Here is a 13977-nt window from a genome sequence, read left to right as displayed (position 1 = left end):
GTGCCACGCCGCGCTGCTGCTCCGGCGGCCGAGCCTGCGCCCTCGCCGCGCCGCGTCGTCTCTGCTGCTTCGGCGGCCGAGCCCGCGCCCTCGCCGCGCCGCGCGCGCCGCCGCCTGCTCCCTCGCCCGAGCCACACCGCGCCGCCGTGCCCTCGTGCCGTTGCCCATGGTTGGCTGCAGTGCCGCGCCGCCACGCCCTCCATCGCCGTCCTCGCCTTAGCCTTGCCTTGGCCTCCACCGGCGGCCTTGGCCTCGCCCTGCCTTGCCCCCTCCACCGCCAGCCTCGCCCCGCCTTGCCGCCATCCACCGCCGGCGTGCCTCTCGCGCCCGTCGAGCCGGACTCGCCGCGCGTAGCACCGGGCACCCTACTGCCGCCGCGCGCCACCTTCTGTCATCGGCCGCGCCACCTGCGGTCCCGGATCTTCGCCTTGACCTACCCCGTCGTCCGTCGACCTAGAAAGGTAAAAATTATGAATATGCAATGTACCTATTTAGTTGGTGTTTGTTATTTACTAGTTACTATGATGACTCAGTTAGTTTGATTTAGTGAGATATATATGTAGATAGATAGAAACATAGATACATTGGTAAATAGATATAGTTAGATAGCTACTTAGATATATAGTTATATTTGTAGTTAACTACATATGATCTAGCTATTAGTGAGTACACTATAAATATATACGTAGTTATTATCTTGATTACTTAGTTTGTAGTTAGAAAGTACTTGTTAGGTACTATCTATCGTCTAATTTGGACTATGTGTTTCGTTATGTTTTTGAAATAGATGGACAACTTAGTGACCATATATCATGGAGGCACGGTTGAAAGCGATCGCTATGGATATGTTGAGTTTCTTAACATGCAAAGCGTGCCTGTGCTATTCAATGATAGGCCTTCATTTAGTGAGATGGTTGCAAGGGCTCGGGAGGAGCTGCATTGCTTTGGAGATGATGACATTGCAGTTGATGGTGTACTGAACCTAGGTTGTCCTCCGAACATCTTCAGGCGAATGATCTCAATTGGTTGTGCGGATCAGTGGGAGAACTATGTGAGATCGACTATGAAGAGCTAGCTATAATGTTTAGATGTAGTTGTGCGTCGGGTGTTAGTTGATCCAATCCCTCATGGGTTTACCCCAGCAATGGATCATCCGACACACATCGACCCTCTCGTTCCCGAACCTTGCCTGCATGTGCAGATTGTGCCTACGGTTCCTGATGCTCAATCTGCCCCTAATGCGGTATTTGGAGATGGTTGTCATACTCATGTTTTCATGGCAGATCCTCCTTATGAGATCCCTTTGACACAGAATCATCCGAGTAATTGTCTTAACCGCATGGTTTTTGGGAGCTTATCATGTTCCTTACATCTATTTCTTTTATTCTTTCCTTATTTCTGTAATGACGTTGTAGGAGACATTCCTGAGAATATGGATGTGCCCCATGTTGCTGCGCAAATGCACTTTGGAGATGGATTTTGTGGCTCCAATAGTGTTGAAATTATGAATGATTCGGAGCCATATGAGATGGCTAGGGCTCTTGATTCTGATGATGATCGTCCTGTTGGAGAGCTGACAGAGAGTGATGTTGAGATGATGAGGCGTATCTTTCCCGACCGCCGTGATCCTAGAGTTCATGAGTTCAGTGATCTTGCTCATTCCGATCTAGCGTTTGCAGAAGGACATGATGATGAGCTCCTAGAAGCTCCTAAGGCCGGTCCTAACATGGTAATTAAGGAGGGGAGGGTGTTCAATGACCTCCCTGCTTTGAAGAGGTAGTTGCAGGCTTTTGCAGTGATACGAAAGAGGCCTTACAGGGTATTGCATTTATATGTGAAACGTCGTTACACAGTTGTGTGTGACAAGAAATGCTGCCCATGGAGGGTTTGTGTAAGGAAGCAATAGGTGACCGAAAAATGGAAGATCACAAAAGTTGTTGGGCCACACAATTGTGCTGACCATGAGCTGACACTGAGGCATCGGCAGTTAACATCTACCCTCATTGCCAAGCGGTTGATGGGAATTTTGCAGGGAGAACCCAACATGAAGGTGAGAACAATTATCAGGACCGTTGAGGCGTTGTATGGAGGATATGTGATAACTTATGGTAAAGCATGAAGGGCTAAGCAGCGAGCGTGGAAGATGATATATGGGGACTAGGAGGATGGGTATGAGCAGCTGCCAGTTCTTTTCAATGCAATCAAAGTGGTGAATCTAGGCATGCATTATGAGTACATCCCAAAACCTAATGCATGGAAGGATGGGAGGTAGATATTTTTCTGTGCCTTCTAGTGCTTCCCTCAGTGTGTCGAGGCCTTTAGGCACTATCGTCCTGTCTTCTCCATTGATGGTACGTTCTTGATTGTCAAATACCAGGGCACACTTCTTATAGCCATATCCTGTGACACGAACAACAAGTTGGTTCCTTTGGCATTTGCTTTGGTTGAGAAGGAGAACAATGATAGTTGGGGATGGTTCTTGAGGCTAGTCCAGATACACGTGGTTGGGCCTGGCAGGGAGGTTGGCGTCATATCTGATAGGCATCAGGGCATACTTAATGCTGTGCGAGAGCAGTTAGAGGGGTATGCACCTTTGCACCATCATTGGTGTACTCGACACCTTGCCGAGAATCTACTACGGAAGGACGGTGTCAAGAAAAACTTTGATCTGTTCCAGGAGGCTGCTCGATAGCTTAAGGACAAGTACTTTAGGGAAAAGTTGGAGCAGGTCAGAACCGCATCAAATGCAGAAGGTAGACAATGGCTCACAGGTTTGATGAGGGATTTGGAGAAATGGATGAGAGCTCATGACGCCGGTGGCTGGAGGTATGAGTTTCAGTGCAGCAACATGGCAGAGTCATTCAATAAGTTGCTATTGGGGATACATGGTATGCCCGTAAATGCAATTGTTCAATTCACCATCTATAAGCTTGTTGCCTGGTTCAATGATAGACACGCCCATGCATTACAGTTGAGGAGTGATGGAGAGATATGGGCTCCGAAACCAAAGGCACACCTAGAGAAGACAAGAGAAAGGGCTGTCACACATGAGGTTGCATGCTTTGACCACGCCACAGGGACTTATTAGGTCGAGCATAGGGGTGGTACAACGTCCGACGGCAAGGTCTGAGAGTCGAGGATACATGTGGTTGTCCTCCAAGATTTCAAGTGCACTTGTGGTAAACCAAGGCAATACCACTTTGTATGTTCTCATTTGGTGGCAGCAGCTAGGCATCGCAACTATAATATCGAGAGGAGGATACCTCACGAGTTCAGTGTCAACACGCTTGTGAACACATGGAGCCCCCGCTTCGTGCCTTTCTAGGACCCTAGAGAGTGGCCTCCATATGATAGGCCGAAGTACATTACGGATCCAGCTTACCGTTGGAACAAGCGTGGATCAAGGCAGAGGACGAGGCATATGATGGTTATGGATCAGATACTCGGAAGAACTAGGCGTGGGAGAGGAACTCCATTTGTTACTAATCCTGAGCAGTACGAGTGCAACAAGTGCGGTAGACTTGGCCACAACTCACGAAGTTGTCGTTGGCAGATTAGTGAGGTAGGACTATTGGTTTATAGTATTATTTTATATTTGTCTTATTCATATATTTAATTATGCATGTCTCAATTTATACTTGTATTTGTGTCAATTACTTATACATTTATAAGTTCATGTTTCATTGTACATTGCAATTCTAATTCATTCACTTTTTTTGTAGGATGGAGCAATTCCACCTGCTGGACCCGACATACGAGGAGACCCACCGAGGATGTCTCATTGCGCTGGGGCAGGTAATAATCTATAAGTTTTATTCATACATATGTTCGTGAAGTAACATGTGACTATGTTTTATTCGATGCAGGACCTTCCACACCTTCGTTCTAGGATCCACAGTGGGTTCTTGGACATTCGGTACGACGATAGGTACACTCCTTTCCTACAAAGAGCTGGCCTGGATGTCATCTCCTTTCAGGTTCGTCGTGGGCTGCCCAAGTTCAACTCAGTGGCGATAACTGCATTGGTAGACAGGTGTTAAAGTGAATCGTTGGCTCCATTCATGGCCATTTGTTCATGCGATTGACATTTTGATAAGTAATCTTGCTTGGTCTTAAATATAGGTGGCGGCCGGAGACTCACAGCTTCCACCTACCTTTCAGGGAGATGACAGTCTCGCTTCAGGATTGTTAGAAGATGCTAGGCCTAATGATTCATGGGAACCCAGTCACCGGGCAGTGCAGGTCAGAGGGCTAGAGAGCACGAGTGGAGGCCTTCCTTGGGCGTGAGCTTGGCGAGCAAGGGGCTCGCACTTCTAGAGTTCCCATCTCATGGCTACATATAGAGTTTGCACAGTGCCCCGAGGAGGCAGATGAGGAGACGGTTGGGTACTACTACCGGGCGTGGATCCTACACCTTTTTGCTTGCGTTCTCTTTCCTGACGCGACGGGTGACAATGCGTCCTGGATGTGGATCCACTGCCTCAATGACTGGGACCAGGCAGGTCAGTATAGCAAGGGCTCTGTAGTCTTGTGTTTTATATATCGGCAGCTGTGCGAGGGGTGTCGTTGGTCTATGGTGAACCTATCACTTGGTGGATGTGCGTACCTGTTACAGCTATGGATGTGGGCTCGTTTTCTAGTTGGTCGTCCAAAGGTTCTGGCTCGTCGTGAGTGGTTCCAAGGTCAGCCTCCAAGTCGCCAGCCGATGTGGGCATACCTTTGGGACTAGGTTAGGGTTCCACACACGAGGATAGACCGGGCGTACATTGAGTACACGAACGAGCTAGATTCGCTGATGGCGTCTAGTGTAAGTAAATTTTATTTTCCATGCTGCTTTGAAAAGGATTAGTATACCATCTAACATCTTATTTGGACATGTTGCAGGTGGAGTGGGAGCCGTATGGTGGAGAGGACGCACTTCCTTTTCAGCTGAGCAACATTTGTGGGGCCGACGACTACTTCTATAGGATGAGGTGCCCTCTAATCTGCTTCTATGTTGTCGAGTACCACCTGCCAGATAGGGTTGCATGCCAATTTGGAGTGAGACAGCTTTGGCCTATGCCTCTATTCTCGACTGGCACTGACTTACACAAGTAAGTGTTTTGATATTTCAAATGTCTCATGATGATGGTCCATTTCTTATAATATGATGCCACGTATGTGGATTAATGTAACGATGACATACATGCATGTTGGATCGTCAGAGGAACAAGAAGATTTTTGACTAGGAGAGGCACCACCAGTCCTACATTGAGGAATGGGAGGAGATGCATGACAACCTGGACGACAACAATGAGCCACACACGAACCGTGAGTTCAGGCAGTACCAAGCTTGGTACCAGCATTCAACACGGTGCAGGCTCAGGCTACAGTGGACCAAAACTGACTATGCCGACATCGAGTCCTCCGACGATGAAGACACGACGTACGACCAGTCCACCATGCAGGAAGGCAGGTGGAGGCAGGACCGATCTTGGACAGAGTGGTAAGCCAATCGCCTTATTTTGTTACGTTGAGTTACATAATAATACATTAGGCATTCTTTGACCGACATTAGGAGTTATCTATTATAGTTATTGCAACCTTTGAGCCGTATAACCCTTATAATAAGGCCCTATTTAGATCCCACCCAAAATCCAAAATTTTTCAAGATTCCCCGTCACATCAAATCTTGCGGCACATGTATAGAGCATTAAATGTAGGTAAAAAGAATAACTAATTACACAGTTTGTCCGTAATTGGCGAGACAAATCTTTTAAGCCTAAATAGTCCATAATTGGACAATTTTTACCAAATACAAACGAAAGTGCAACAGTAGCCAAAAGCCAAAAATTTTCACATCTAAACGGGGCCTAAGTTACATTCTTGTACAAAAGAAAACAAAACTAAATGCTATCTGTTCAGAAGTCTTATTATTGAAAACTTTGTTGCAGGGCAATACACTGAGAAGCTCAGTTGAAGAGATCGAGCGCGTTCGGCCGAGAGTCAATACGACTACATACTTGGCTTCCTAGACGTAAGATTTAAAATATTCTTTTAAACAAATCATTAATATGTTATATTCTTTCAGTTAACATAGTTTTGTACAATAGAGGCTGTCACGTCATCTACGCCGTGCGGCTGGTCGTTGTGGTTGCAGGACAAACATGACGCATGATGTGTACGATCCTTCCGCAGGAAGAGGAGCCTTGGGTTCCTCTAGTCAAGCAGCTACAGGGGACGAGGACGAGGACAAGGAGGACAATGACAACGATGACATGGACAAGAGGCATGATGAGCTTGGGCCCTCTTAGCTCCATGACGCTCCATCGACTCATCCTACACCGCCTCTAGGCACTAGGCGACGCCGTCCGCGTGACCCTTACACTCTAGGCACCAGCGCTCTGGGTCATAAGGGTAGGGGCAAGACTAGGAGACAGTGAGGGACGTGGTAGGTGTTACTATGAACTATTGTGAATTTTGTATTTACTTTTCTGTAACTATTTGGGACTATATGGACATTGTGGACTATTTGGACTTTGCATGACATATTATGTTGGTTGTGATATTCGTTGTGGTTGCATTATGCTCGTTGGATGATTAAATGTTTGGAATATATATTGATGTCTCTGTTTGTAACTATGGATGCTCCTAATACAAGACCATATCTTACGAATTTTTCGCATGAACCTTTAATCATACTATACTTGTACAAAGGCACAAATGTAGTACACAGATTAACTATAAATTTATTACGTGTATAATCCAGGAATATTTGTACATACGCTGTGTAGAAGAATCTAGGATTACCAAGCAACAGTGAACGAATCTATGCTTTCCAGACAATAAACATAGACTTTTCAGATACACGGACATCATCGAATTATCACATCACTGATATAGACTTTTCAGATACACGGACAACATGCAAGGAAGCACAACTCAACTCTATCTCCACCATCCATCTTATGACTGTTTGATCCAAGGGCTGAGGTGAAGAGGCACATGGATCGCTGACATGGCACATTGACAGGCCTCCTCTCAACCTATAAATAACCACTCACTCCCTCTCATTCACACAAACAACAAGGAAGAAGAACACTCCTTAGCATTTGCTTTCGTTGTAGTACTAATGTCTGGAGAGTCGTCCAGAGGGAGAGAAAAGGGGAATAAAACTACCTGGGGGTGGGAGGGTCCTCTTGGTCCCGATTTCTTTGAGGAAGCTCTTTATGAGAGGTTCCCAGTTGAGAGCAAAAGTGATTTCACCAAAGAGGCACCACTGAGAGGATACCATGAAAGGAAAGAAGAGTGGCCAAAATGCATGTATGGTCAGGACTGCCTAGTGCAAATGTTCACCGAGGGAATAGATGGAGGTCGTCGTTTCTTCAAATGCCCGTGAGCATGAGTAATTGCTATTACTATTTATTTCTTCAATATGTTTATTTTGTATATCACTTACACGACATACTTTTTGTAGTCTTCCTTGGGCGAAGAAAACTGTGGGTTCAGTAGGTGGGTCAATCCTCGACCTATTTATCCGCATGTGGAGTACATCTACTACCTACAAAATCGTATCTTCGATCTAGAAAGGGAAGTTAGCAGCGGTTACAAGGACGACGAACAGGACGACAACAACAATGGTGCCGATTCACAGAAGGCACTCTGCAATGATCCATATTGCACCTGCCCTAACCACAAGAAGAAGGGGCCTCCCCCGTCACCCCCGCCACCACCACCACCAACAACGGGAGGCTACTATGGAGAAGGTGCAACACAATTTGCTATGTGGCCACACTACTAGGATAACTTTATCTTTTTCACATGTACCCAGGTTTAATTACCTAAGGCATGTTAGGTTAAATTACCTAAGGCATGGTTTAATTACCTAAGGCATGTTAGGTTTAGTCAAAGAAAACTCTGTACCCAGGTTCGGTACATGTAGTCACATGCCATTTAATGTGTTTCGTGTGTTGATTTCTATAATGTCGTACGTCGTTAAGTGTTTTTTACAGCACGTGTTCAAATTTAAATACGTCCGTATCATTAAGCGAAATATTAAGACCATTGATAATGAAAACAACCACATAATAAAAAGTTCGATACTATGCCACATTACACAACATATTAATACTTCAACTACGTGCCGACAGTAGACATAGGGGCAAATGCACTTCCAAATCCTCAGTTTGAAACGTACTAAGTAAGCAACTCATCATCCGAGTACCAGTCCTCTACTACAACCCTATTGCTGTGGCTAGGCTCAACTGCGTTGCTCTGACCTACCTGTCGCTTGTAGTAAGCGGCCTCTACTTCATCTGCAGCCGTTGCGGCCTGAGTGAAGAACGCATCGTCATCCTCCTCTGCCTGTAAGCCCACCTCTGCTAGAGCGATGAGCTCGCTCAGTCTGCTAGTGTCATCGTCAGCCTCCTACGCCTAAATGCCCGCCTCTGCTAGAGAGATGAGCTCGCTCAGTCTGCCAATGTCATCCTTAGCCTCCTGCGCCTGTATGCCCGCCTCTGCTAGAGCAATGAGCTCACTCAGTCTGCCAGTGTCGTCCTCATCCTCGTCTTTGTCATCACACAACACAATCGGTGATTGAACGGTGCGATCAGCTCGTGATCTATGGCCATCTAACTTCTTCTCCTCATACCTTGCACGAGCCACTTCTGCAGCATGTTCCCCGCTGCAACCAATCCCTTCATGTATAAAATGCAATCAGTTAGCAACGCGATTATATTACATTTAAAACCAGACAACGAAAAAAGGTTTTCAAGCACTCACTAGCATATAATGTAGCAACATGCTCATTCAAGACCTGCATCTGTACTCTTGTCTCCTCCCTTGCCTCATTCCTTGCCCTCTCCTCCTCTAACGTCATCCGCCTCTCCAATCCCCATTTGTTAAGCCCAACATCGATCGGGTTACAAATATCGCGTTGTCTAGCAAACTCACGCATCTTTTTTTTGTGATGTTTAACGAATAGGTTGACGTAGTCAGGTCCATATCCCCTCTTCCGTGCAATTAGTTGCCTCTTCTTCAGTTTATCCAAGAACTTAGCTTGACCATCATAACATTCCCAACTGCATACGATTTCATGTTTACCAGAAAAATAACGAACCTCATCATACTCAATCATATGGCCGCAATAATGGCCTATTCCAAGCTCTGAAGAGACTAGGCCATAGTTGGATTTTATACCACATTCGCACATGACAGGAGGTGCTTTGTAGATTACCCGTTCTTTCTTCTTTTCCTTAACCCTCCGCGGTTCTTCCGACTATTGGTTCTTAGGACCATACAACCACTCCTTGAAACGACACTTCGCCATTGAATACACCTAAATAATAAGACATTAGTACATGAACACATATAGCTTAAGATTTTAACACATACACTTTGCACTGACGTCATGCTTGTTTGGACACACAAATTCCAACATATTCTCAGGGTTTATCACAGCTTGATCTCCGCAATTGCACATAGGAGGTTCCTCGAGTCGTCTAATTACGGCTAGGTGCTTCTCCTTAGCCGTCATTGTCGGAGGGTTAGGGGGGTGGAACCCATCGCTTAAAGTGCTCATGTGGATGTTTCCCTCTAAACCAATCGTCAAAAAAGAGGTACCTAGGATCAAACTTGTCTACACCATTGATCCACTGAAAGAAAAAACACCTCTCATGGTCCTACACAACGAGATTCCAACAAAATATTAGTACCATACTTAAACAAATAAAGAAAAGGATAGTACAAACAATTTCTTACATTAAACCGACTACATGTATAGAAGCAACGCGCGGCTGTGTCTGGATGTTTCGATTGAAAAACATGGGCCGGGAAACCACAGTCACAGTTAGGGACAGGAAGGTCAGAAGAGACGGGGGCATCTTTGCTAGACGTGTCGGGGTATAATTCTCGAGGACGACCCCGTTTTCGCCAAAACTTCTCCCGAAACATTTCTCGCATCTAACAAAACGGATGTAATTTAACAAACATAAATAAAACATCACAAAAAAATATCAATGAGAACCATAACTACAATACAGCCAATTTTGTTCTAAGAACCAAAAGCAGTTAACATTATACCCTAAACCTAGGGTTTCTCATTTCATCCACAACAATGAACCCATAACATAACTACATGCGGCTTGGTTTGCTAGCTTTTTCCATGCCTTGGAATCAACCTACGGTTGAATAATACATATATTGAGGGATACAATGAAACCCTAAGTGATGACGATTCTTAGGTTAAAAAATCCGACTAATATGTACCGAATCGATTCGAAAAAAAAACAAGGAGATGAGCGAGTATACCTTGCTCTCGAAGATCTATGGATCAAATCAAGGTTTTCAAGGTCCAATATGTCGATTCGTGAGGTAGGGTGAAGTGGGGAGAGAAAAACCCGAGAGGAAGGAGAAAGAAGAGAAAGAACGCTCGGGGAAGAAGTGTGGACTGGGTTAAATGCAGGTGGCTCGGCGCCAGTCATTCTGGCGCCGAGCCCCCTGGCAGGCCATTTTCCCGTGCCCAGAAGCTCGACGCCAGTCACTCTGGCGCCGAGCCAATGGTCTATTTTCGAAATTCTTTTCGTCAGGAGTCTATTTGTGAGAAATTTTCGAAAAAAAAATTAAATAGTAAAAAATTCGGCCCGGTCGATAGGACGGATGCTGCCGAGTCGCGACATGTTTGCTTAGTCGGCTAACGCTGTTTCGTTGTTAGATAAAAACATTGTACTAACGGATAAGCATGCTCAAGCCAACAGGGTGTCAGACGATGATTCTCACTCATCGATCGGGCGACGATGGTTCAATACGGCCCAAATCATAGAGCGTGAGTAAGATTTAAGGCCCGCAGTGCGTTTCGGTCTTACAGCCACAGCCTTCAGTCCTACTGCACTACGGGCTCGCACTAGAAGTTCTTCCCGTCAGTCAGGATGCGGACTACTAAATGCCATTGGGCCGTCTCTCTCTATTTCTCGGCTTCCGTCCCAACCCAGGAAAGCCCAACTCAACCCAAGATTGATGCGTCGCTTACATCCTAAGCAACCGCCGTTGCCCATGCGTCTCCGCGCGCCGTAGCCTCCACGCGTCCCTGCACGTGTCCCGCAACCGCCCCTGAGGGCTGAGGCGCTGACGGCCTGACCCCACCCCAGCCGACTAGCCCCGTTCGGCCGTTCCCCTTCTTCCACTGCCCGTTGCCTGCGCAAGTGCAAAAGCAAAACCCCCCACGAAGCAAAGCAACCGCCAGACTTCGCCGTACTCCACCACCAGAGCATGCGCGTTGCCGCGACTCGACTCGCCGCCGCTCCCCCTCCGATCCGCTTCCTGCTCCTCCTGGTGCTCCTCGGTTCCGCGTCCCTCGCGATCGGAGCAGCCATGGCCGGCCACGTCCTCGGCGGCGTGAAGGACAACCCCGCCGCCGCCAACAGCGCCGAATCCGACGGGCTCGGCCGCTTCGCCGTCGACGAGCACAACAAGCGCGAGGTCAGTGGCCTCCCTCGCCTTCCGGGTTCCTCTCGTCCCCTTCGTGTGCTCGATTTGCTTGATTCGTGCCATGGGGATGTGGGGTCCTATCCTGATTTGGGGTTTTATTGATGTACTACTCCATCTATGTGCGTGGTTGCAGAACGCGCTGCTGGAGTTCGTGCGCGTGGTGGAGGCCAAGGAGCAGGTGGTGGCCGGCACGCTGCATCACCTCACGGTCGAGGCCATCGAGGCGGGGAAGAAGAAGCTCTACGAGGCCAAGGTCTGGGTCAAGCCATGGCTCAACTTCAAGGAGCTCCAGGAATTCAGCCACAAAGGGGAGGCCACCACCTTCACCAACGCCGACCTCGGCGCCAAGAAAGGTTCGCGCTCCCGCTTATGAACTGATGAGACATTGCTACTACTGTTGATGACTCCTGTCCTCTAACTGTAACTGCATAGCGAGTACAAGGGCTGGGGCCTGTGTGGTCTGTGCAAAGTGTTTGTAGAGATGCCTCAGTGCTGATTGTTCGACCTGGGCCATCATTGTGCTTTGGATGGAGGAAACAGATCCTCAGGAGTAGTAAGAGGGTAGGTGCCCATCTAGTTTGGAATGGCGAGTGGGATTGAATTATAGATCCCATTGGATTCTCAGTGTGTTCGTTTGTTGGTTTCAGCCAGGGCTTATCAGCCAGCCAACAATGTTTTCCTCTCACAACAAACCAGCACCAGCTGGGCTTATTAGCCTAGAAACCGACCAACGAACAGGCCGTCTAAATAGAGTAAATATGACAATAGTGACCGGTGGAATCTTCATTATTTCAAATTAAAATTATTTCGATAAATTGTGGAAAGTTGTGATGGGGTAACCATTGTGAAACAAGAAGGGAAACAGCATTAGCATGATAGCATCCGATGTATCTTCTTAGAGTTTAGGTCAATAGCTGATTCACTTAAAAACTGATTGGCATAGGTCAGTCATCCTTGCTGAATGGGGAAACCATGATAAGTTTCCTTCAAGCACATAGCAGGTCTGAACTCTTGCTGGAGGGGTTTGAAACCATATTCAGGAAGACCTAGGTTGCAATCAGATGTGTGCGTTCGTAAGCACTACCAGTAGTTATGGGATTTGGGCCGAGTTTTAACTGTCTGAAGCCTCAAGGGTAACAGGGTTTAAGTCACATTGTGCAGAAGAGTTACGACTTGGAAGTTTGGGGTTTACAACTCTATCAGTTCAGTTACTTACACAAGATAACTTGATAGCTAGGCTAGGCAAGACAGCTTGGTCTGCTTGTACACATGGTTCTGGGAAATGAAATGGACTCCTCCCGCACAAAGTTTATAGCACTACAACTGAGTCAAACCACTGCCAAATGGTGAGCATTGATCCCACATACACTGCTTTGCCTAGTTGCATATAGGGACCATGGATGTTGATATATTTGATTACTTAGTTATTTCTAGTTTTATTTGGTGTTTAATTTTGATACTGGATGTACATTCAGTTGATCACTGGTCATGAAAGCTGATAAATCGCAAATGTGCCCCACCTTAACTTCAGCCCTAGTCACAGTGTTGATGTTCTGATGTTCATAGGATGTAAATTTTAATTATGAAGTGGTACTTGGCCTTTTGATCATGTTAAAGTTGCAGTCCTTTTGTTTCAGTATGTTGATTGTGGCATGCATGCTAGAACCTAGCCCATGACATACTAAAATGCTGGAGATTATGTTGCATATATATTTTTTAAAACTTCTATAATTGGCATTTAATTGGGGATACTGCAGGTGGACATGAGCCTGGTTGGCGTGAGGTTCCTGTAGAGGATCCTGTGGTCAAAGATGCTGCACACCATGCTGTGAAATCTATCCAAGAGAGGTCCAACTCCCTATTTCCCTATGAACTTCTTGAGATCGTTCGTGCCAAGGCACAGGTTAGTTGCTGCAAATTGGTTCTTAAACTCGAGTTTTTTTCAAACCTTTCCAGTTATTGCTTAAAGTTTTGTTTGATGCCACTTCTATGATTAGGTTGCGGAGGACTTCGCAAAATTTGACATTCTGATGAAACTGAAGAGAGGCAGCAAGGAGGAGAAGATCAAAGCCGAGGTCCATAAGAGCCTGGAAGGGGCTTTTGTACTAAACCAGCATCAGCCGGCGGAGCATGATGAGTCGAGCAGCCAGTGAACTGACGTAACTGAGAGCTGTAGTAATGTAGTTCGTGTTACATAAAATAAGGAGAAAACGTGGCCACTCCGGTTTTATCTGGATATCGTGTATGGTCGATGGTCGTTGCTGGTGGCTTGGCTTCCGAATGCAGCAGGCAGCCCGGTGCTGTTCCAACTCGTTGCAAGACAAGTGGTACCTGCTGTTGCTGTTGCCGTTATAATAGACTTTGAAACTTGTGAATTTCGGAAGCTAACTGTTCGTATTGTATTGTTTAATATGATGGATCGTATGTGGATATATATTATGCCACTACACTTTGCCTTTTGGTTGCTTGCGAGCAGTGTATGCCAAGTTAGCTTAAGCTGCCAATGTCAGTATC

The 13977-nt window shown here is 46.5% G+C and overlaps 1 protein-coding gene across 1 annotated transcript; it reads left to right on the top strand.

Annotated features, from left to right (window-relative positions):
* The first annotated feature begins 11167 nt into the window (after positions 1–11167).
* On the top strand, positions 11168–13907 carry LOC136449814 (cysteine proteinase inhibitor 12-like). The gene is made up of 4 exons (XM_066450012.1): positions 11168–11454; positions 11597–11816; positions 13221–13366; positions 13461–13907. The coding sequence occupies exons 1-4, from the start codon at positions 11245–11247 to the stop codon at positions 13614–13616; spliced, it is 732 nt and encodes a 243-aa protein (XP_066306109.1). The 5' UTR covers positions 11168–11244; the 3' UTR covers positions 13617–13907.
* The last annotated feature ends 70 nt before the right edge of the window (positions 13908–13977 follow it).

This window comes from Miscanthus floridulus, chromosome 5 (genome assembly GCF_019320115.1).
Source record: "Miscanthus floridulus cultivar M001 chromosome 5, ASM1932011v1, whole genome shotgun sequence".
NCBI classification, from domain to species: Eukaryota; Viridiplantae; Streptophyta; class Magnoliopsida; order Poales; family Poaceae; genus Miscanthus; species Miscanthus floridulus.
This window is presented reverse-complemented; position numbering and strand designations above follow the sequence as displayed.